The sequence below is a fragment of the Rattus norvegicus genome, chromosome 9 (assembly GCF_036323735.1).
Source record: "Rattus norvegicus strain BN/NHsdMcwi chromosome 9, GRCr8, whole genome shotgun sequence".
Taxonomy (NCBI): domain Eukaryota; kingdom Metazoa; phylum Chordata; class Mammalia; order Rodentia; family Muridae; genus Rattus; species Rattus norvegicus.
Genome location: NC_086027.1, coordinates 113,444,441 through 113,466,998, shown reverse-complemented (window position 1 = coordinate 113,466,998; position 22,558 = coordinate 113,444,441). Strand labels below are relative to the sequence as shown.

The following is a 22,558-nucleotide window of genomic DNA, read 5'->3' as shown; positions in this document are numbered from 1 at the left end:
TTTGTTCTTTAAGTAACTATGGTACTCCTTAACACCCAGCCCCTTTCAATTGTAGATTAAGCTCCATGCTGCTGTTAGGCAAGGGCTCCAGCAGTGAGCATTGCCCCCAGTCAGCAGTCCTTTAAGTTCTGTACCTTTAGTGTCCAGAAGCATGTCGTGTCCTGATATCAGTGATAGGTTAAGTGAAATTAAGGGGTGGTGCTGGGGGCTCTGTAGAGTGCTTAACACACGTTAGATGCTCACAGTCTGTGCTTACCTTTTAAAAACTACTTTTATTTTTACTATTTTATGTGTATGGGTATTTTGCCTCCCTGTATGTCTGGATCCTTTAGAACTGGAGTTAGAGACAGTTGTGAGCTGAGAAGTGGGTGCTAGGAATTGAACCTGGGTCCTCTGGAAGGGCAGCACGTTCCCTTAACTACTCAGCCATCTCTTCACGTCCTGTTGGTTACTTTTCTTTACCTTCTCTTTGTGTTTTAATGGTTTTCCAATTGCATGGCTGTTTTCATTACTGTGTTTTCTTAGTTTGTTGTGTGGCCTTTTGTTGTTTTGTTTTGGTCAGTAATTTTATTAAGGATAAAGTGGGTCTTAGGGTTATTACTATTTGGACTTAGAACAGATGGGCCTGTCCAGTTACTTCCCAGGAAAAGAGGTGTGGACGAGAGTTTCCTCCTGATGGCAAAGAGGTGGTAGAGGAAAAGAGTTTCAGAAGAGGAAACAGGAATGAAACACTCATGGAGCTGAGAGCCCTTGTCCTGACAGGGGAAGGGGAATGCTGTGCACAGCCTTAGTATTGGGAAGCCAGTCCAGTCAGAGATTAGTGGCTGTGAAAAGCATTCTTACAGTCTGCTGTCTGGAACCAAGCAGCTGTCCTTTAGTGCCGTTAGGGTGCCAGGGATCATATCCCAAGGAGGCTCCAAATTCCTGGTAAACTTTCTACCATTGAGGGAGCCCCTGAAAGCCCTTGTGTCCCAAGGTCAGAAAGAATAACCAGTAGATGGCGGTGCTAGTGTGGAAATAGAGGTTAGGATGAAGAAAAGCAGATGTGAGCTGTCTGATGGAGGAGGTATGGATGTGAATCAGTGCCTTCTGAACAGGTCTTGTTGGTCATTCTGTGCCATTTCCCATAGGTTTATAGGCCTTCATCGTAGGAGCAGGTGAGGCAGCTTGGGCAGACGATGCCCATTACAGAGGCCTTCGGGAAGATTGCTGGAGGACTCCCACGTCCAAGGCAGCTTGATCCAAAGGGCACTGACCTTGGCAAGGAAGGCCTCTGCTTTTGAGGAGGAATTATTGGAAGGGCATCCAGTAGCAGAACAGGAGGTTCGTCCTAAGGTCTTTCTGGGCTGGAGCATACAAAACCAGTATCTGACCAGCATCACTTTATGGGTTGTGTGGTTCTGCTATAATCACTTGTGTGCGATGGACAGAGCATGGTAACTGCTTGCCAGAAAATGTACAACCCAAAGGGAAATTGTGTGACTAGTGAGAAAAGTGTTTTGGATTCAGCAGATTCAATTCACGTCGTGGCTCATGAGAAAAGTAATCTCTCTCTCTCTCTCTCTCTCTCTCTCTCTCTCTCTCTCTCTCTCTCTGTCTCCCTCCCTCCCTCCCTCCCTCCCTCCCTCCCTCCCTCCCTCCCTCTAGGGCAATGGCTGAAGAAGGCCAGGAGATGGGTGGCATCCATTTTCCGTTTCCCTTCCCCCCCATCCTATCCAGAAATACTTCATGGCAGAACTCTACAAGGTTTTGGAGGCTGGCAAGATTGGGATATTTGAGAGTCCAACTGGCATGGTGGGTGTGAGGGATGAGGGATGTGCGAGCGCCACTCAGACAATTTGAGGCAGCCTTTCTCACCCTGACAGTTCACGTGTGTAGACATTAACTTCCTCAAGAGGAAGCTAGGCACAGTAATCATCAGGTTCTCTTTCTGCATAGCGTTCTCTTCCTCTGTTCAACCACTAAATGCATCCCATGGTGAGAACAGGCTAAAGGCAGCTGAGACTTTAAAATTGCAATGTAACCCACACCACCAATGGCTTTGTGATTTCTGTGGCTCACTGCTGCTTTGATGTTGAGGAACATCGAGAAAGCTTTGGCTTTTCCCCAGGTTCAGCACTGTTTCTGAGTTAGGACCCAGGCTCCTGAGTGCTGTTGGGAGCCAACCCCGAGGCTGTCTTGTTCCTCACCCAGACTGAGTGAGGATTGTATCTGAGGTGGATTGTTGGAACCGAACAGGGCTGTGGTTTCAGGTTCCCCGTTTCTTTCTCCAACTTTGGTGTATTACTGTGCACAGTGAGTACTGTAAGAACTTCCCCAAGGAGGTACTGTGTACAGTGAGTACTATGTCAACTCACCCAAGGAGGTACTGTGCACAGTGAGTACTATGTCAACTCACCCAAGGAGGTACTGTGCACAGTGAGTTCTATGTCAACTCACCTAAAGTCGTCGGGGCTGGAACTCACACAGGACAGGAGGCAGGAGCTGATGCAGAGGCCATGGCTTGCTTCCCCTGGCTTGCTCATAGAACCAAAGACCACCAGCCCAGGGATGGCACCACCCACAAGGGGTCCTCCCCCCTTGATCACTAATTGAGAAAGTGCCTTACAGCTGGGTCTCATGGAGGCATTTCCTCAAGGGTGACTCCTTTCTCTGTGATAACTCAGCTTGTGTCAAATTGGCATAGAACCAGGCAGTGCACTGTCCCATTTTTGCATATATACAAAAATATTTGCTTTTACATATATGGGAATAAGCTTTGGGAGGAAGGTCAGAGTCCCAGAGCTCCTGAGATGAGCCACTGTCTCGTCCAGGATTGCAGGTGAGAAGTTGTTTTTCTTAGGGTCCTCCCAGGACAGGTGAGTTCAGAACCCTGCTCTGGAGACTTTCAGCCACCCCTAAATGCAACAAACTGAGAAGGTTAAGAAGAGAGAGGGTTAGCTCTAAAGAGTCACATGAACCCAGATGGATCCTAGGGGCAGCAACCTGGGGGACTCCACAGTTTCCTCTGTAGTCCGTCTTCTGGTCTTCATGGTATAGAGAACTGCAGATTGTATCCACAGCAGAAATCCAGCACTAACAGTTCTGGAGGTTCAGGTCTGGAGTCAACATTTTCATAGTTTTGGCTCTTCCTGAAGGCTATGTGAGTAGGCTGTCCGGCCCACTCCTGTTCTGGTTCCTGCATTTCTTTATGGTGCCTTTGTTTTCTGTATGACTGCATCTGAATGACCCTTTTTTATAAGGCTGCCAGTCCTTGTAAGAATGAGGACGCACCTAAGGGCCTCATGGTCAGTCAGACACTGGGGTTAGGAGCACAGGATAGGGTTGCCTGTCAGCGTGAACGGTACTATGGAACAGTGTTACCTCAAGCAGGAAGAGTGTTTTGGACAGTAGACATCACCCACAGTAGCTACTCGTGTGACTGACTATGCGTGTTTGGGTTTTCGTTGCCCTAAAGCTTGGAGTCAGAGGTGGCCTTGGCAAGAATTTTGGATTCCATGCTTTATGTTACTGTATTTTTCCCGTCATTATTTAGATATTTTGTAAGTTGAAAAAAACACTTAAATTCTTTTGGGACATGGAGCTATGCAGCCTAAGAGCAGCTAATTCCCCTTCTCGGAACCAAGCTTACTCCTCCCTTCCCTGTCTCTGGTGACCACTGATTCGTTTCCATTCTAGACGGTCTTGGAACATCATCGTGTTCAGAACCAGGGTTTCTTTGATGGCCTTATTACATGGGGCATCATCTGGGAAGCTTTGCTTCTGGCCTGGTGTGAGGTCGTTTTCCTCCTGCAGGGAAAGTCCTTAAGTCTGATTTGTGGGGCCCTCTCCTGGCTCCGGGACTTTGAACAGAAGAAATTGCAAGCAGAGGCTGGTCTCCTCGCTCCTGCATCTGGCCCCACAAGTAGTGGGAGGAACTCAGTCCTGTCTTCCTCATCCTGCCAAGAACCCTCTGACACCCTGAGACCTGCTGGAGATCCTGACTGGGTCACTGAATTTGTGCAGAAGAAAGAAGAAAGGGACCTGGTGGAGAGGCTGAGGGTGAGATCCGAGGGACTGAGAAGGGGAGTGATCAGGAAACAGGCTTCAATGATTATTTTCAATTTATTACAAGACTTAGGATTTTTTTTCGTTTGGTGTTGCCTCTCAGTCCTTGGCTGACCTTGAGGTCATTGCTGTCTCCTTATGATGCAAGCCTTTTCCATTTTTCACTCGCCCGGGAAAGGACAGAGTTGAAGAATGGCGGTTACTGTATGCCTTGGAGGAAGAGAGGATGTGGCCCCACTGACCTGAGCAGTGGGGCCAGATTGGCAGAGAGAATGGAGGTGGTAGCACCCTGTGAGGGGCTCCCTCAGTAGATTTGTTACTGAGAAAGGCCTGGGGTGGCACTTCTGCAGGAGTCTCTTTCTGCTGTCCCTGTCCTCTAGGAGGAGCAGCTGAGGAGGAGGAAGCGAGAGGAGCGGCTGCAGGAGGTCTGCCAGGATGGAAGACGCAGGTTTGCTGCCAAGCGCTCGGTGAGCACGTGGAGGGCTGTGGGGTGTGGGCAGCTGCACACTGCCTGGGCCCGACGTGAGACACCCGATTGGCAGACCCCACTCTTGCTCCCATTGGCCACCATCTCCTCAAACAGTGGTTGGGGCTTTCTTTCTTTCTTTCTTTCTTTTTTTTTTTTTTTTTTTTTTTGGTTCTTTTTTTCAGAGCTGGGGACCGAACCCAGGGCCTTGCGCTTCCTAGGTAAGCGCTCTACCACTGAGAGGTTGGGGCTTTCAAGTGGTGGAGGATCTGAGTCAGGCAGTGGGGTTCATCCTCTGAGGAGAATGTGGTGCTCTGTTTTTGGTGGCAGCAGTGCTGGGCCCAGGTCTGTCACAGAGTGAGCTGGAGCTCCAGTGCGAGACTTCTCTTTGTGTCTTTGTTCCCACCCAGAGACAGGAGGAAGAGGAGACCGAGACTCTCCTGCGCCTCAGCAGGGAGATGCTTGCTGCAGACACAGCACCAGAGCAGCTGGGGCAGCTGGAGTGTGGGGAGGAGCATCTGGTTCTGGCAGAATATGAGAGTGATGAGGAGAGAAGAGGCAGCAGGTGAGACCTCGGGTGTCAGTCTGCAGCCTCAGCCGCAGCACCCAGGAGACCGCCTGATAGCCGACTGCTTGTTTGTTCACCTTGGGCTTGTATTTCAGCGGTCATAAGTGCTGGTGACAACCACGGTTGACCCTTTTCTCTGTGACAGTCCTGTGTATGTTTTGAGTTAGTTTTCCCCACTGTCGTTCAGTGGTGGAATCCTGGAGGCCATGGCTCGGTCAGGTGCTATATCTTGGCCATTGCTGTGGGCTCATGAATGGAGGAGAGCTGGGCCTGGATGTAGTCCACCTGGTTCTGGATTCTGAGTTCTCCACCAGTAGCATAAGCATAACCGTCAGAGAGTTCCAGACTCACAGTTGACATCGTTTAGGGTTTCTGGTCCAGATGAGCAGAAAGCTCTTATTTTATGAGCTTCACTTGTGAATGACCCAGGACACTCCAATAGGAGGGACTTATTCATGGCTGTACCACACAGCTCCTCTCGAGGCACTCTTTTCTCATTCCCACTTTACTTCTAGTAGGGAATGTCTGGTGGCCCAGGTGCTGCAATCTGGAGTTTCATGTGCACAGTGACCATAGATGTCAGTGTCAGGGTGAGTGAGACACAGGACTTTCATGGCCTTTAGGGGAGGAGAATAGACTTCTTCCCAGCTGGAGTCCTGTTCAGGATATATCTGTGGGCACCCTGTTTAGCCAGTTGAGGTCAGCTGGGTATAGCCCTGTCTATGACCAGCGTACATTTCTAGGCTGGGAGAGGGGCGGGAAATAAGTGTACAGTTCCAGTTTGAAACCAGTGTGTTTGCTTAGAGGAAAATGGAGTAGGATAGTAGTAGTGTGTAAACTCACACCGAGGTGAGGTCTGCTGAGGCATGAGGGCTGTGATTAGGGTCCCATAAACTCACTGGGCTGGAAGTAGAGAGAGTGTGTGCTTGAGGGAAGGCCCAAGTATCAGAGCAAAGAGAGGAAGAGACAGAAGACCTAAGGTTGGAGCAGGTACAGGTCTCTGAGGGCTGAGTAAATACTGGATGGATGTCAAAGTACAGCAGGATGCTGGGGGAGGGATTAATTCAGCCTGAGAGTGCTATGTTCCATATCCAGTACCAGAATGTCCTTCAAGCATTAAGGTTTGTGGGTATTTGCATCTCTCCCTGGCCTCGGGGATCTTCAGCAAATATTGGCCCCCCAAGAGCAATGGCCCACGAGGGCAGTGGGAGTAGAGATGCCAGGTAAGGATGGGTCGGAAACCCCTTGAGTACATAGGGGGAAGAAGACACCTCGGGAGAGCTGGAGAGAGGCAGGTCAACTTTACCTGTGGGTGATTCAAGCCTTCTATACTTTGGGGGTTGGGCGTTAGGTGGTAGAAGCATGGAGGATGGGCAAAGATCATTGGCTGAAGGCTTAGGGTACCAGAATGCCTCATTAGCATGGGGAAGCAATTCAGCAATCTCAGGTGCTTGCTGAGTGGGCTGTTAACAGTAAAAAGGAAGGCATACCTGTACTCTTGACCAAGGTTACAAGACATTCTGCACATGGAGTTTTTGAACTCCCCAGACAATGTCAGAGAAGGGGAAGGGATCCTCCATATAGTGTAAGGGTCTGTGATTCACGGAAGAGTGGTATCCTGGACTCAAATAGTATATAAAAGCAGAGTGTTTTATTCAGCAGCAGTCCAGCATTTTGGCATCTTCCATTACCAAGATGGAGACCGCCAAAATGAACCCTCACCGCCATTTGTCTAGAGACATCCTAGAACCACTATTGGGGGTAGAGGGAAGGACTGGAAAGTGCTGCTGGGGGAGCCTGAAAACTGCTGCTGACCCATTGCCCTTGCTTGGCTCTGGCAGGTGGTGGGTCAGCTTCTGGTGGTGTTGGCAGTTCCTGATTGGCTGCCCAAGGCCTGGGGTTTTTCCAGTAACTGGCTTGCTTGGACTTGCCCAGTTCTTGGAAACAGATCTAGGCCTAGCCTCGTCAACTGCCACTTTGAAGCCTGTCATGGAGTCTTGGAAGTTTTGTTATTAACCAGGCTCTGATAGGCCCCTGAGGTAGTGCAGAAGTAAGAGCAGCCTGGTACTGGGCTTGTACACGTGGCCTGAGGCATAGTAGTTGGGTGTCACCTTAACAAATCAGCAGCTCTCCCGACCACATCCCAGGAGGACTAATGAGGAGCAGCAGTGTCTCTTCCAGGATAGCCTAAGGAGGAGGCCGACCACATAGGGGCAAGAGGTAACAGAGAAAGAGCCTGCCAAGGGACAGCAGTGGCTTAGATGGCGGTCCTGGGGAAGGGGTGTTCGAGAGTGGCAGAAAGAACAACCCAAGTCAAATTGTGGGGTAGAAGCTGGCAGCCTTATGTTCTGTTGGAGACAGCTCTCTGAAGATCACCACATAGCTCAGTCAGATAGCTCAGCTCTGTCAGACCAAAGCCCAGTCTTTTATTTACATATCAAATCACTCATCCACTCCAGGTTCCCCTCTGATTATTTCTTGAATCAGCCTTTTATGACCTTACCCTTTGGATCCTTAGAGAAGGACTGCAAGTACAATTTTTTAAACTTGGCAAATGAATTGCCTGCCTTTGTAAGCACTGGCAGTAAGCTGGCTGGGTAGTTCTTGTTCTGAGATCCTTCCTTCATTGCTTCCTTAACATCTGAAAAGTTGCCTCTGTTCCTTTAGGTCCATGAAACTCATTATGCAATTAATTTTCCATTCTCATAATTTGCATAGTTGAAAAATTACATATTTTTGTACTCATGTTTTCAGAGTTCTTCCCCACAGCCTTAAAGCTTTCAGTGTTTACCATTTTACTGAGATATTAGACATTCCCTCACCTTCTGGACCACTGCTGATTCTAAGTATAATGGAGTCATCAGCCTCAGCAGAGAGAATATCCCCTTTTCCACCAAAACCTTGGCTGGGAGAATATTTCCCAATGGAGGAGCATGAAGTTATATATATATTATACAAACAAACCTCATGCCTCACCACTGTCAACACTTGTGGAGCCTCATACCCTGCTGGCTCAGTTCCAGGGCTTGTAATTTTGTCATGCAGTCCCTTCCACGACCATGCAGAACTTTCATTTTATAGCAGAATGGCGTATGAGGCTGTAGGGTCAGAGATTACATCTTGGCTTTGAGTATGTGAAGTGGCTTTACGAACTGCAAGTCGGGCTGGAGAGATGGCTCAGTCGTAAGAGCTCCGACTGCTCTTCCAGAGGACCTGAGTTCAAATCCCAGTACCACATTGTGGCTGTGAACCATCTGTAATGGAATCTGAAGCCTTCTGGTGTGTCTGAAGACACCTACAGAATACTCAGTCTACAGTGTGCTCACATACAGAAAATAAAAATTAAACAAAGAGAGATAACTGCAAGTCTAGGGCTGGGGAGATGGCTCAGTGGTTAGCAGTGCTGAATACTTTTCCAAAGGTTCTGAGTTCAATTCCCAGCAACCACATGGCAGCTCTGAAGTGCCTGATGCCCTATTCTGGTGAGCAGATAGATGTACGTCCAGACAAAGTACCCATGTAGACAAAATACATAAAGAGGTCTTTAAGGAGAAAAGAACTCCAGGTCTTTTCCTTCTCTGTGTTTTCTAGGTTTCACAGAGTTGAGCAGCAGTGAAGGCAGCTAGAGAGCTCCTGAGGAGCAGGCTTGGCAGTTTCCTGGGTCATGTCTGTGTTGTATTCAGAGCTTGCCCCTCAGCCCTGTTGACTTCTGAGGACAGGCCTGCCCTCCTGCTTGTCAGCGAGAGCCCAGAGCACATTTCAGTACTTTTAGGTATTTAATTATCCCAAGTGTGCCGTGTGGAGACTGACCTCCATCTTGGTGTGTCTCCTAGGGTGGATGAGGGTGAGGATGACTTGGAGGAAGAACATATAACCAAGGTAAGCTGCCCGAGTCTCTGATCCCTCTAAGGGAGGCCTTAGAGGATCAGCCACACTGGGCCTAGGACACACAGGTTCCCCTCTCCAGGGGGAGGTGGGGAGGGCAAGGAGGAGCAAGCATGTGTCGAGTCCTTATTCTTGGACTCTCATGGAGTGTTGTCTTCTTGCTTGTGTTCCACATACATGGAGTGCAGTGAGCTGTGTGTGCCTTGACACCTCTCCATGTTCAAAGTCCTTGAGTTATCTGAGATGGATCTTTTCTGTGCAGTGTGGATGTCCTTGTGCTCTGCTCTCCTGTCTTACTGTGCACCTCAGGCTCCACCTCTCCTTCCAGGGCCTGGGTACAGAATAACCTTCCTCCCATGCTCTCCAGAGAGGTGAGGTCGTTGCCATATCAGGAATCAGCACTGTGGGGAAACCCACTTTCCCAGGGTCTCCTAGGTCTCCTAGCCTAGGACTTGAGTCTGAGTTTAAACTGTGGGAGACTTGGGTCCTAGGTACTGCTGGGCCCCAGTTAGGTGTAACCTGACCTGAGCAGAGTCTTTGTCATCTCAGGAGTGTGCATTTGTGACTGCCCTGCTTCCTCCTGCAGGATCTCAGGCCAATGCGGCCAATTAGACTCCCCTCTTTGAATCCCTTTCCTTTCCTCTGGTCAGATTTATTACTGCAGTCGGACACACTCACAGCTGGCCCAGTTTGTGCGTGAGGTGCAGAAGAGCCCTTTTGGCAAGGAGACGCGGCTAGTTTCCCTTGGGTCTAGGCAGGTAAGCAAAAGGAGGTGTTCTTGTCCAGACAGATGCCTCCTCCTGTGTCTTTTCTCTTGGCCTAGGCATAGACAGAGGTTGGTGAGGGCAAGGTGGGCCTGGGGGCAGCGCTTCTTGGTTGGCCAATTATTCTTTATAAGGTGCAGGAGACACAGACTAGGCAGTGAGTCCTTCCTTTGTCCTTCAGCCAGCGCCATCTGTTCTTTATCTTTAAAGACATCTGTCAGTGTTCAGTATCCAAGATGTTCAGCTGAGCTCAGAAATGCCTTGAGTGGGAGAAATCCTCTACCCCAGGAACCAGTCCACCATTGCCTATCCAAGACCAGATGGTCAGTCCTGCTAACCTACTACAAGTAATGTTATATACAATGAGCAGGCTAGAGTTAGGAAGATAATATGGATGCACATAAACACGTATGGATACATATATCAATGAAAGAGAGGCTGTGAATTGGAAAGATAGCAAGGAGCGTTTGGAGGGAATAAAGGGTAGGAGAAAAAAAATGCAGTTTCAATCTCAAAGACAAACAGAGAGAGACAGAGAGACAGAGAGACAGAGAGACAGACAGAGAGAGAGAGAGAGAGAGAGAGAGAGAGAGAGAGAGAGAGAGAGAGAGAGAGAGAGAAATGCAGTACTACTGTGGCTTCCATTTCTCTCATCTAGGCCCAGAGATCACAACAAAGGACAGTAATTTTTTTTTCAATAAAGGGCAGAGGTTTTCTTAAAAAACAAAACAAAACAAAACAAAAATCCCACTGCAAACTCACCCTTTGGTTGGGAAGAAAGAGAATGTGAGCACATGAGACCCTTTCATGTAGGTTGGTGTGGTGGTGCACACCTTTCATCCCTGCACATGGGATACGGAGGAAGAGGAAGGTTTTTGAATTTGAGACTCGACTGCTCTACACTCTCTCAGAACAAACGACCACAATGCACACTAAGACCCCAAAACCAACTAAGGAACAAAACCCTAAAATACTGGTACAGAAGCGGACTGTGAGGAAGCTTCCTTCAAACAGTATGAGCTTGGGCTGGAGCCATGGCCCAGGGGCAAAGAACACTGCTGCTGTGCTCTTCCCAGGGACCCAGGTTGAGTGTCTAGCATCTCCATGGCAGCTCGCAGCCGTCTGTCACCCTAGCTCCGGGGCATCGTACGCTTCCTTCTGGCTCCCCGTGCACGTCCCAGGCATGCACATGGTGCACAGTTAGACAAGCAGACAGAATGCCCACACACATAAAACCTAATCACCCCCGACTGATACAGAACACAGTGGGTTCTCATGCACGCAGAGAACAGGTTCAGTCTTAGAGTTGGTGGAGAGCTTTGTGTGGTGTAGCTTAGGCACAAACAAAAACTTCAGGAGGGCAGAAGAGCAGTTTAGTGGTCCGATTCTGTGTTAATGGTCCATTCTGTAAGCAAGGGTCAAGATGAGGCAATCTTTAGAGTTGACTGAGGGTAAGCTTGGTAACAGAGGTTTCCCAATGTGAACGAAAGCCACTGCTTTCCCTCTTCTCCTGCCTTGTAGAGCCTTTGTGTGAATGAAGATGTGAAAAGCCTGGGTTCTGTGCACCTCATGAATGACCGCTGTGTGGACATGCAAAGACGCAAACACGGTAGGTACAGGACCTGTGTTGTGAGACGTGCCGGACAGCGTGTGAGTGGCAGAAGTGTGGTGGGGTCTACAACAGGGCCATGGCGTGAGGACTGTGTTAACCAGAAGGAATGGCTAAGCGGGCCCTGGTTTCTGCCTCAGGCCCCTCCTTGGGCACAGGTGTTGGTGCTTCCTGGGTCAGGGTCAGGGACCTGGCATAGACGCGTTTGTGCCATCTCTTTTTGGAGAGCATAGAGGACAATTCCCATAGTATCCCGACGAGGCCACAGTAAGCAGGAATTTCCTACCCCGTGAACGTGTGTGGTTCCGTATCATCGTTCCTACTCCTGACCCCAGATGTAGCTGAGCCCCTTCCTGTCCTTGCTCCCCTCCATCTGCACCACCACAGAGAAGATGAGAATTGGGGAAGACAAGCCAAAGAGAAGGAGACAGAAGATGCAGGCCTCCTGCCCCTTCTACAACCATGAGCAGATGGAGCTTCTCCGGGATGAGATTCTGCTGGAGGTGAAGGACATGGAGCAGCTCGTGGCCCTCGGGAAGGAGGCCCAGGCCTGCCCCTATTATGGAAGCCGCTTTGCCATCCCTGCAGCCCAGGTGAGCGAGCTGGGGAATGGGAAGTAGTCCGTGTGCTGACACAAGGCTTTCCTCATCTCTCTTCTGTAGAGGACGATGTCCCTACCTGGGTTAGCATGACAAGTGCGTCACATCTCACCGCTATGGCACAAGGCCATCTTCTCCAGAGCATAGAGATTGAGGAGGCCAGGGATCCCACATGGCCTGGGCGAGAGGCCAGTTAGCATCATGGAGAGTTCAGCACGTAGGAATCTGAGAAGAGGGTTGTTCATCCTAAAGAACCACACTGAAGGGTGTTGGGTAGGAGCTGAGCCCAGAACTGGAAAATAACCAAATGCTTTTTCAGGCGGGCTGCTGGTGTACCCTCTGATGGCTGCTGGCAGTCCTGTCATGGTTAGACCGCCTTAGCTTTGTACAGAGAGGAAGTCTGCTTCTCTGTGACAGCACTGCTGTCACTGTGCGTCACTGTGTGCTCTCCTGCTCCCTCCTAGGGAGCTCTGTGTCATCCAGGAGACTTAGTGGATTTCCCGAGAGCAGGTCCTGGTAATCCTACTGCTCAGGGCGGTGCTCACATGGATGTCCCTGCTGTATGTGGGTGCCCACAGACAGACTGAGGGACTCGGCCTTGTCTCCAGATGTCTGTCCGAGTGAGGTGGTGCTGTCCATATAGAAGACCTGAGATTGGTGTGTTCTCGACATGCGGAAGCTGTTCTCACCTCATTTCCCTTTATAAACAGCCCACTGAAATAGCTCTGTTTGTACATGGGAGCACTGGGGCCCAGACAGATATTCTCTTCCCTCACTGTCCTAAAGGACGGTACCCACATTGGCACCTGGTTTTTACGTTGTCCGTATCTTTGTGTGTGTGCGTGCACACAATGAGCCTGTCTGTGGATCCCTGCTGCTGCCATCTCCAGTGGTGCCACCACTCCTGGCCTTTCCCCCATGGGATTGTGTCCCAGATTTTGCCCTTGATTTCAAGGAAAACACTTTACCAACTGAGTGCTCTCCCTCACTTGCTTGTTGGAAAAATCTTCATGGCAGTCTATACCTACAAATCTGAATTGATACTGACCCCTCACTGACATGGTTTCTCAGATTCTGTGAGCTGATAAAAAACCAAGGGTCATTTACATGAGAGTGTGCCAGAGTCACAGGGCTGAGGTAGCAGACCGAGCGCCAGAGGCTAGGGTTGTTTTCTGCTGCTTGGTGATTGATTCTCAGTATGGTGAAGAACTTTGGAGTCTAAGGACGCAGCTCACCTCCAGGGACTCCAGCCCTCCCCTTTCCCAGTGATCAGCTCCAATTTGAGTTCCTCATAGTTGACCTCTCAGAAACCTGAAAGGAGGGCTGTTGGAACAGGCAGAGTCCTGATCTATGGCATTGGGGCTTGAATGCCTCCTGCAGTGTCTGAGTAAGAAATTCAACAGTGCAGTGGCCTGGGTAGTTTACTGCAGGATAAGCCTTCTGCTCTGGGAAGACAGGTTGCTTCGCTCTCCAACCATCACCTTTCCCTACAGCTGGTGGTGCTGCCCTACCCAATGCTGCTGCACGCAGCCACCCGGCAGGCTGCGGGAATCAGGCTGCAAGGGCAGGTGGTCATTATTGACGAGGCTCACAACCTGATCGACACCATCACCAATATCCACAGCACAGAGGTCAATGGTTCCCAGGTTGGTCAGCCCCTCCTTTTTAGGGCAGAGTGACATTGGTCATCCCTTTAAATGCCTGGATCAGGGGGTGTTCTGGATGTGGGGCTTGGGAAGGGTGAACTGAACTGAAACCCTGTCCTTTCCTGCTCCTCGGTAAGAGTGAGGTTCTTGGACGCCAGCTTGCAAAGGGCGGCTGCTTTGTCCTCAGCTCCTCCACCCAGTGCTGCTCACGAGTTGTCTGTTGGAAGGATGGGGGCATCCAGGCCAGCAGGCCCACAGCAGTGCCTTTTATCCTTGTGGTTCCACATTGCTCAGGGCCTCTGCAGGCTCCTGATTACCTTCCAGGGTATGTGGCAAACAGCGAAAGGGATCTGTGTGCCTCATGCTTTTCTCTTGAGGTAGGGGTTCCCTGCTTTATTTTGGGAACTTGGGGATTCTCTGAGGGCAAAGCTGTGTGTCTTATACCCAAACTGCACAAACTGAGGTGAACCAGGATGTGACCACTGGCTTCTGACAAACCTATGTGATGTCACCCACCTTGAACTCAGTCCTGGACTGTAAGCCATCTTCCAGCTCTGTTCTCATCTGAGCTTGAGGACCTTTGACTTTGGACTCTTCCCTTACTCTCTCAGCTCTTGTCAGCCCCACAGCCTACCTGTGCATGTTTGCTTTTGTCTGTTGCTACCCAGATGCCCATCACCCTGATGGCTCCTATGTGTCCTGGGCTGGCATTTTCTAGATCGCTACAAAGGTTCTCTTAACCACATCCTGGAATTCCTTCGTGCTGTTCTTTTTTCTCCTTAGCTCTGCCAGGCCCATTCCCAGTTGCTCCAGTACATGGAAAGATACAGGTAAGAGACTTCCCAAGGCAAAAGGTCCCCCATGCTCAGCCCCAGTGGCTTCCACATTAGCCTCCTGGAGCACTAGTGGAGGTGACTTGTAGTGCCAGCGTCTTGGAATGGGTTGAATTGGTCTGTCCTGGTGTGTGCCCTCCTCATCCTAGGCTTTCTGGGGGAGAGCAGCACGTGCTGAGAACCCTGGTCCTAGCCAGCCTTTATCTGCTGGAGGGTTTGTCCCCCGCAGCCCAGTGTGTCGGGCCCTAGGCGGAGAGAAAGGCCGGTGCATCTGGTGCAGGGAGTTCCTGGAGGATGCCACACCCTGCTATGATGCTCCTTCCTCAGGAAGCGTTTAAAGGCCAAGAACCTGATGTACATCAAGCAGATCCTGTACTTGCTGGACAAGTTTGTGGCTGTTTTGGGAGGTAGGTGCACCTCTTCCCCTCCCCCTCCCGCCATCACCCCTAATCTGCCAATTGTGTTGGTCTTGGTCCTTGAATGCCACTGAGGACTCTTGGGTGTTTTATGCCTTTAAGAGCTGTCTTGGTCATTCCTTATGGTGTCCTTGTGTCTGTCTGTCTTAGCTGAGATGTTTGACCTCAGCCTTTTCACTTTAAGAAACCCAAGGGTACGGTTATGATCATCATGCCGTGTGAAACAGACCTGATGTTTCATGGTGTAGTTACAGCCACATGGTGTCCTGGCCATGACACACTGGCAGAAGGGAAGTCCAGGAGATTCAAACTTCATTCACAGAGGGAAAGCTAAGGCTGAAGGTGGGGTCTGCCTGTCGCTCTGGAGACTGGATGCAGGCTGTTGACTCTCACCTGCAGGTTTCTTTGTCTCTTCTGGGCGGGGACTCTTACACTGTATGTCAGTGGTTTGAAAGGCTTCTGTACAGCTATGTTTCTAGAAAGTCAGTGGAGGCTTTTGTACCAAGATGTCGTCCCGTGTTAGTACTTTCCACTTCCTTCTGTGCCCGTGCCACAGCTCAACGTCTTCTGCACACCCTGGTGTCTCCCTCGTCCTGCTCAGGGACAGTGGGAGACTACTCTGCTCCTGTCTCTTGCCTGGCCTTGGGGTCCATTTGAAGTGTGTGAGTCAGACCCACAGCTCCTGTACCCGCCTGGTTTTTAGTGTGTTGTTTGCTACAAATGCCCCACACGGATGTCACTTGAAAATGAATGTTCCCTGTAGCTATGACGCTAGGACGGAGTTATAGCTCAGAAGTGGGCAGAGAGCTGCCACCGTGACCCATTGTCATTTCCCCTCGTAGGTAACGTTAAGCAAAACCCTAGTACACAGAGCCTGCCTCAGACAGGTGAGGAGGTGTCTGTCAAGGGTGGGAGGTGGTCTGAGCCACGCAGGTCTTTATTCCAGGCCTGAGCTGAGGCCTCACCAAGGTACAAAGGAGCATCTTTTGTCTGCCCACAGGGTCTGAGCTGCAGAGCATCAACGACTTTCTCTTTCAGAGCCAGGTGGACAACATCAACCTCTTCAAGGTAAAGCTCTCTTGTGGTTCAGGCACCTTTGGGTTTCCTTAAGGCTCTGAAAGGAGAGGTAGGGGAGGAGGTCAGTTTTTCTTCACTTGCCTGTCTTGTTCTGCCCCTGTCACCTAGTCAAGTAGACACAGAAGAAATAATATGTAAATCGTTGTCCTTGAGTAAGCAAACATCAACGGATCTAAATTAGGACAGCAGCAGCCAAGTGGTTGTACCAGGGCCTGTACACCACTCTGGGGTTATGTGACCTAGGGTTGGTAAGAGAGGTTGGTCTTGGCATCCCTTGGAGTAAACACAGCCTCTCCATCCCTACCTACCTCTGTTCTGCCAGACTTTCTCCAGGGTGACTGAGTATGATGAGCAGGTGGGCGTGGCTAGGATGACAGTCCTCTGTGTACTTACTGTATGAGGTGGGAAGGTGGGCATGGCTAGGACTATAGTCCACAGGGTACTTACTGTGTGAGGTGAGCAGGTGGGCGTGGCTATGACTGCCCAGACAGTCTTCCCAGTGGATCCTTGGGCAGGATGGCAATCACAGACCTTTGCTTCTGTTAGCCTTTGAAAACTAGTGCTCCCACAGTTCAGTCGCTAGGACACTAAACCACAACCTAGTGTCCCTTTGTTCTGAGCACTCTGCCAGCACAAACTGTGAACACTTAAGAACAGGAAAACTGCTGGGCTGTGGTGGTTCCCGCTTTCATTCCAGCACTCAGGAGTTGGAGGCAGGTGGATCTCTGTGTTTCAGGTCAGCCTGGTCTACAGCTCTCCAGTCAGCAGAATCAGAAGCTCACTAAAGTGTTAGCCAAGGAGGCATGCAAGAGCTGAAGGGGACTGAGAGGGGGGACTTGAGTGCTCTCTGCACTAGGACAGTCAGGGTTTTTTGGGGAAAGAGTTAACTTGTGCCATCCTGCCGTCCAGAGGCATCCTAGATACCCTGGGGAAGGTGACAGGGTCCTCACACAAGTTCTGATGTTGGTTGCAGGCTCTGCTCCTGCACTGCCTGAACTGGTGAACAGCATGGCGTCTCCAGGCCCTTGTTCTCCTCCTTACAGTGTGGCTAAGAATGGAAACATCCAGTCAGGGGTGTCCTCAGGGACACCGCAAAAGTCTGTTCACTGTGGTCATACCATGACTGGGGATCAGGTATGGAAGAGCTTCAAGAATGGGGTTAGTGAGCACAGAGAATGTGAGGATCCCAGCAGAACTCTGAGGAGAGAGGACAGAGACACAACTACACCTTTATTGATCATATGCCCAGTTAGAGGAAGCATCACCTGTGTTATCCGTGTACTGAAGGCAAGCAAAGAGACCCACACGTAGATCCTGCACCTTCCCCTACGAAGTTTTCCCCTGGAGACTTGACAGCTCAAGGGCTGGGACGGACATATAGACACATCCACAGGTGAGGATGATGGCCAATGGTTCTTCCTCCATAGCTGGAAAAAATGTGCAAATGTTACTTCTGATGAGCACCCACTCCACTGTGCACAGACCTACATTCATACACCAGAGACTCCATTTTAGTATGACAGTGTCCTCTCCATTTCCCAGTCTCATGGGAGCATCATGAGGAAATGGTGGGACACTGCAGATATGCCCCTGTCCAGAGGTGTCCTCCCACACCTGAGCCTTGCTAAACACACAAGCCGGGTCCAGAACCCCCAAGACTTCAGCAGACTTCTTGCCTCCTTTGTGCAAATGGGGTGTCCAGCAACCCTTTGGAAAAATCTACTTATTAATAATCAAGGGTTAAGATCATCACAATTCTGAGATTCTACGTCAAACCATTCAGAATGGCTAAGATCAAAAACTCAGGTGACAGCAGATGCTGGCGAGGATGTGGAGAAAGAGGAACACTCCTCCATTGTTGGTGGGATAGCAGACTGGTAAAACCATTCTGGAAATCAGTCTGGAGGTTCCTCAGAAAATTGGACATTGCACTGCCTGAGGATCCAGCTACACCTCTCCTGGGCATATACCCAGAAGATGCACCAACATATAACAAGGACAAATGCTCCACTATGTTTGTAGTAGCCTTATTTATAATAGCCAGAAGCTGGAAAGAACACAGATGTCCCTCAACAGGGGAATGTACACAGAAAATGTACATTTACACAATGGAGTACTCAGCTATCAAAAAAAATGACTTCATGAAAGTAATAGGCAAATGGATGGAACTAAATATCATCCTGAGTGAAGTGTCCCAATCACACACACACACACACACACACACACACACACACACACACATACACACACACACACACACACGCACACACCAAAAAACCACACATGATGTGCACTCACTGATAAGTGGATATTAGCCCAAAAGCACAGATTTCCCACGATATAATCCACAGACCACATGAAGCTCAAGAAGAAGGACGACCAAAGTGCAGATGCTTCCGTCCTTAGAAGGGGAACAAGGTATTCATAGGAGGAAATAGTGACAAAGTTTGGAGTAGAGATTGAAGGAAAGGCCATAGAGACTGACCCACCTGGGCATCCAACCCATATACATAAAGCTATCAAACCCAGACAATATTGCTGATGTCAAGAAGTGCATGCTGACAGGCCTGATATAGCTGTCTCCTGAGCGGCTCTGCCAGAGCATGACAATTACAGAGGTGCATTCTAACGATTGAACTGTGAACAGGATCCCCAATGGTAGAGTCAGAGAAAGGATTGGAGAAGCTGAAGGGGTTTGCAATCCCAGAAGAACAACAATACCAACCAACCAGAGCTCCCAGGGACAGAACCACCATCAAAAGAGTACACATGGACAGAGCCATGGCTCCAGCTGCATGTGTAGCAGAGGATGGTCTTTTTGGGCACCAATGGGAAGAGAAGCCCTTTGTCCTGCCAAGGCTCGATGCCCCAGTATAGGGGGATATCATTGCAGGGAGGCGAGGAGAGCTGGGTAGGGAAACACCCTCATAGAAACCGGGGGAGGTTGATGGGATGAGGGTTTATTAATGGGAAACTGGGAAAGGGAAAAACATTTGAAATATAAATACGAAGATGTCCAATTAAAAAATCACAATTCATCTTGATAAAAGTTTAGTGGATGCTGCTAATCATGGGCCAGCAGAGACTCATTGCTCCAGTGACTGACAGATCTCCATTCTCCAGCACGGTTGACTTCTGAGGGCCCAGAGATATCACAGCTACTTAAGGAAGTTCTTTCTATCTGGGACATGGATTCTCAGAGCTGGTTGAAGGGTTTATTCAAGATGAGGAGTGGGGATATTCTCTGGAGAGGTCACATGACTTGGTGATACTAAAGGCAGCGCCCAAAATGGTGGCAGAGATTGGTCTCCAAAACAGTATCCATTGAGCATCTTCATTCATCCACCAGCCGTTAGATAGGAACTCAACACACTGTACTGCACCTTTGACCAGAGTAGGTGAGGTCTAAGTTGAAAAGCTGTGAGTGTAGTGAGGAGCAAGCCAGCTAAGTGTTAAGTTCCTGTCCTGTGCTGTCTTCCACAGCAGGGCAGCATATGACTAAAGCGTGACCAATTCCAGACTGTGTGTACCTGTCCTGCCCCACTCTGCTCAGGTACCTTGAACCCAGGAAAAGCCCACAACTGAGCTCCTCTTAAGGGTGTAGGCCCTCATTGCAACATCATCCACCTTTTGTAATGTCCCAGATTGTTGGGGATGGCTGGTACTGCAGAGAAAAGAGCATGGTGTAGGCTAAGAGGCAGGGCACATGACAGAAAGGGAAGGTCAAGCCTAAAGAATGACAGGTTAGCTACAAGCAAAGGGTCATTCATGACCTCTAGTGGTGGCACCTGGGTTTATGTGTTTGTGAGATGCCAAAAGATATTAGATTTGTCTTTCAGACCTGGGTAAACCTGAAACCTGAACAAGGAATTCTCTGAACTCTGCATGGCCGGGCAGGAGCCCAGCTTTTGAAAAGGACTATTTAGGCTCCTCAGAACCAAACAAAAATCTTCAGAGTTTAAGCATCTCCTCAGCATCCCACATCTGAACACATCACTGGGAAATTGATAGGAGTCCACATAAGTCCACATAGCTTACTATGGGTGTCATGAAGCTCCTCTGTCTCATGGCTACGATTTTCCTTGACAATTCAGCCCATAAATTTTGCAAGTGAATTTTTCGATACCTTCTTGCAAACAAGCTTTTTAAAAATGGTAACAGCACATCAGACAAGAAAGGGAGATGATCTACCCAAAAGCCACCTGAAAAAAATGAGATAGACTGAAGACTGACAGCTAAAAGCAGCAAGGTCTTTGCTAGTGACCAGAAGGAAACATGGATCATATGGAACTGAGCAAATACCAGGAAGAAGGAGAAAGTTGTGGGGATGACATAACCTGTTGGGAGTGGGCTAGGGGCTCTGACTTATAATAACTCAGGACAACAGTATCGACAATTTCCCAAATACATCTTGTGTGTAGAGTTCTAAGTTGATCTTCATGAAGTTCACACATACCAAACAGGGCAGGAAAAGCATGCGATAATCAAAGCTCGTGTCTTTCCAGGTGACGTCCTCCACTGGAAGTGCTAAGAACGAGCCAGATGGAGTTCTCCAGAGGCACTGGGAAAGCTTAGAGAACGACAGCCTCCTGAGAAGCCAGAGAGCAGGGTTGGCATGTGGGCAGAATGTGCAGGAAAAGGAGGCCTCTCTGCATCAGAGACCGCACTGGCCTGTAGTCCAGTGTCATGCCATGTTAAACTCAGAAGAGCCTGAGATCTCCAGGCAGCAGAAAGAATCAGAGAGGTAATCCATGGCTCCCTGTTGGGCCAGAAGAAACAGGATACCTTCTGATCGAATGTGCGCTTTCCCACTGTGCGAAGTCCTAAACCCAGCTCACATCTGTGGGAGAGGCGGACCATCTGTCCCCTAAGATATAAAAGGACACAGCACTCTGCTATGAGAGCATGGGCCGCTGCCACTTGAGAGGAATCCCAACGTCATTGCTTCAAGTCCCTAGAGAACATGGTGTTCAAAAAGGGCATCTCGCAGTCATGGTCTCCGTCTTTGAGTCTGAACAGCTGAAACTCTCTGAGGATGCGCAAGAGAGGATCTTTCACCTCTGCTTTCCTCCTAATGCCGTTCTTCCTCTGCACCTCAGACAATTGAGAGATGGATAACGTCCTCTGGGTAGTTTGGAGGGGAGATCTGGACTAGGTCAGGAAAGAATGGGGTGTGAGTTAGCTGCTGTGTGCAAAGAGTGGAATTGGTGCCTTTGCTCACCTCTAAATGCCAAAGACACGGTGGGGGAGCTGTGAAGACTTACAAGGTGGAGGGACATCCTCAGATAACATTCACTGGGTCTACTTTATAGGGAGAGCTCACACAAGGAGGAAGAGGCCCGCATGGCTACCATCAAAGCCTCCTGTGACAGGCCTGGCTGTGTGGTGAAGTGGGCTCACTATAGAGCTGTTAGGACACTGGACATGGCCAACAGCTGCCCATGGTACACAGGAGAAAAGCCTGCTGAGACGGGTCTAAGTGTGCACTAACTCGAGCTTACCACTGTTAGGACAGTGGACATCTTTCCATGTCACACAGAGGGAGAGGTGTAAGAGATGGATGATATCCAGACTGTGCCAAGGTGATGGCTGTGAGAATGACTGAAATGGGTTTGTCTGAGGGGAAGAGTGTTTTACAAAGAAAGCCAGGAGGAAGGAGAGTTCCTGGGTCTGGGGCCTGTCAAGCAGGGCTTCAATGTGGCCCTTTCCTCTGAGTTTTGATGGGTTTCTGTGTGGTCAGGGCAGTCAACCTCAGGAGAGACCTGCCTCAGCCTGGTGTCCCCTTTCTCACAAGGTCACAGTGTATCATCTCAGTGATGGACAGACATGAGGACATTTACCAGAACATAACAAATAGCCCATCCTTCCATATATGGACAATTTAGGTGCATTGGGTTGTGATTCCAGCAAGAGTATCTAAGTCAGACCAGGAGGCATTGGATGAAGAGGTATGGGGACATCCCTGACAACAGCTGCAGCAAGAGTGGTAGGACTAGTCATACGCAGCCATGTTTCTAACCTCACTAGCTTTAGGATGTGGTGCCATCAAAGCCTCTGCTCTAGGTGCAGACCTGAGGCTGCTTGGGAGAGTTTCCTTTCACATGATGTAGAAGTTTCCCCGTGCTGCCCCCTGAGAACAGAACCCCAGGACATCAGCCATGCGTGGTGTCAGCTGCAGGACTGAGCTCCCCTTGTGCCCTCTCCTCTCATAGCTGCTAGGAGTCCCAGTGTCTTAGCATCAAAAGCTAAGACGTATCTAATGTTCTCGCCTTACTAGCATCTAACAGATGAGGTCCACGGTGACTTTCAGTGTTGTCTCTAAGGAAAGACAACATGAAGGGTGATCTGATTCTTGGCCTTTGGATCTATGGTGAATCTCTGAGTGCCTCAGGTTATGAGGCACTGCAAAACCTTGGCTCATCTTCTGTGAGGTAGGACTGTGCATATTTGTCAGTGATCCCTAGGAAATTCCAAGGTGAGATACCGCAGACCCCTTTTCTTTTGTGGACTCTGTCTACCTGAAAGTTTTCTTCATGGCAGAGGAGCATTGCTCCTTGAACAGGTTGTTGGTTATTTAGAGCAGATGAAGCCAAGTGTTTCCCAGAGCATCAGTGGTCTATCAGACTCTGAATAGACGCTGTAGATGAC

General features: G+C 49.6%; 2 protein-coding genes and 1 long non-coding RNA gene across 5 annotated transcripts in view; 2 read left to right on the top strand and 1 right to left on the bottom strand.

Moving 5' to 3' along the window:
- The window catches only part of Smokl6 (sperm motility kinase like 6), a 111,203-nt gene that overhangs the window by 27,448 nt on the left and 61,197 nt on the right, over positions 1-22,558 (top strand). The gene's annotated exons all lie outside the window — the stretch shown is intronic.
- The window catches only part of LOC102554696 (uncharacterized), a 121,316-nt gene that overhangs the window by 61,527 nt on the left and 37,231 nt on the right, over positions 1-22,558 (bottom strand). The window lies entirely within an intron of this gene.
- Ddx11l1 (DEAD/H-box helicase 11 like 1) lies at positions 1,652-21,482 on the top strand. The gene is given in 15 exon segments (XM_039084779.2): positions 1,652-1,700; positions 1,703-1,794; positions 3,796-4,041; positions 4,428-4,514; positions 4,924-5,078; positions 8,915-8,960; positions 9,617-9,724; positions 11,252-11,339; positions 11,727-11,932; positions 13,432-13,584; positions 14,368-14,414; positions 14,745-14,824; positions 15,676-15,720; positions 15,834-15,901; positions 20,416-21,482. Coding segments are annotated over 15 exon segments (1,713 nt in total). The 3' UTR covers positions 20,659-21,482.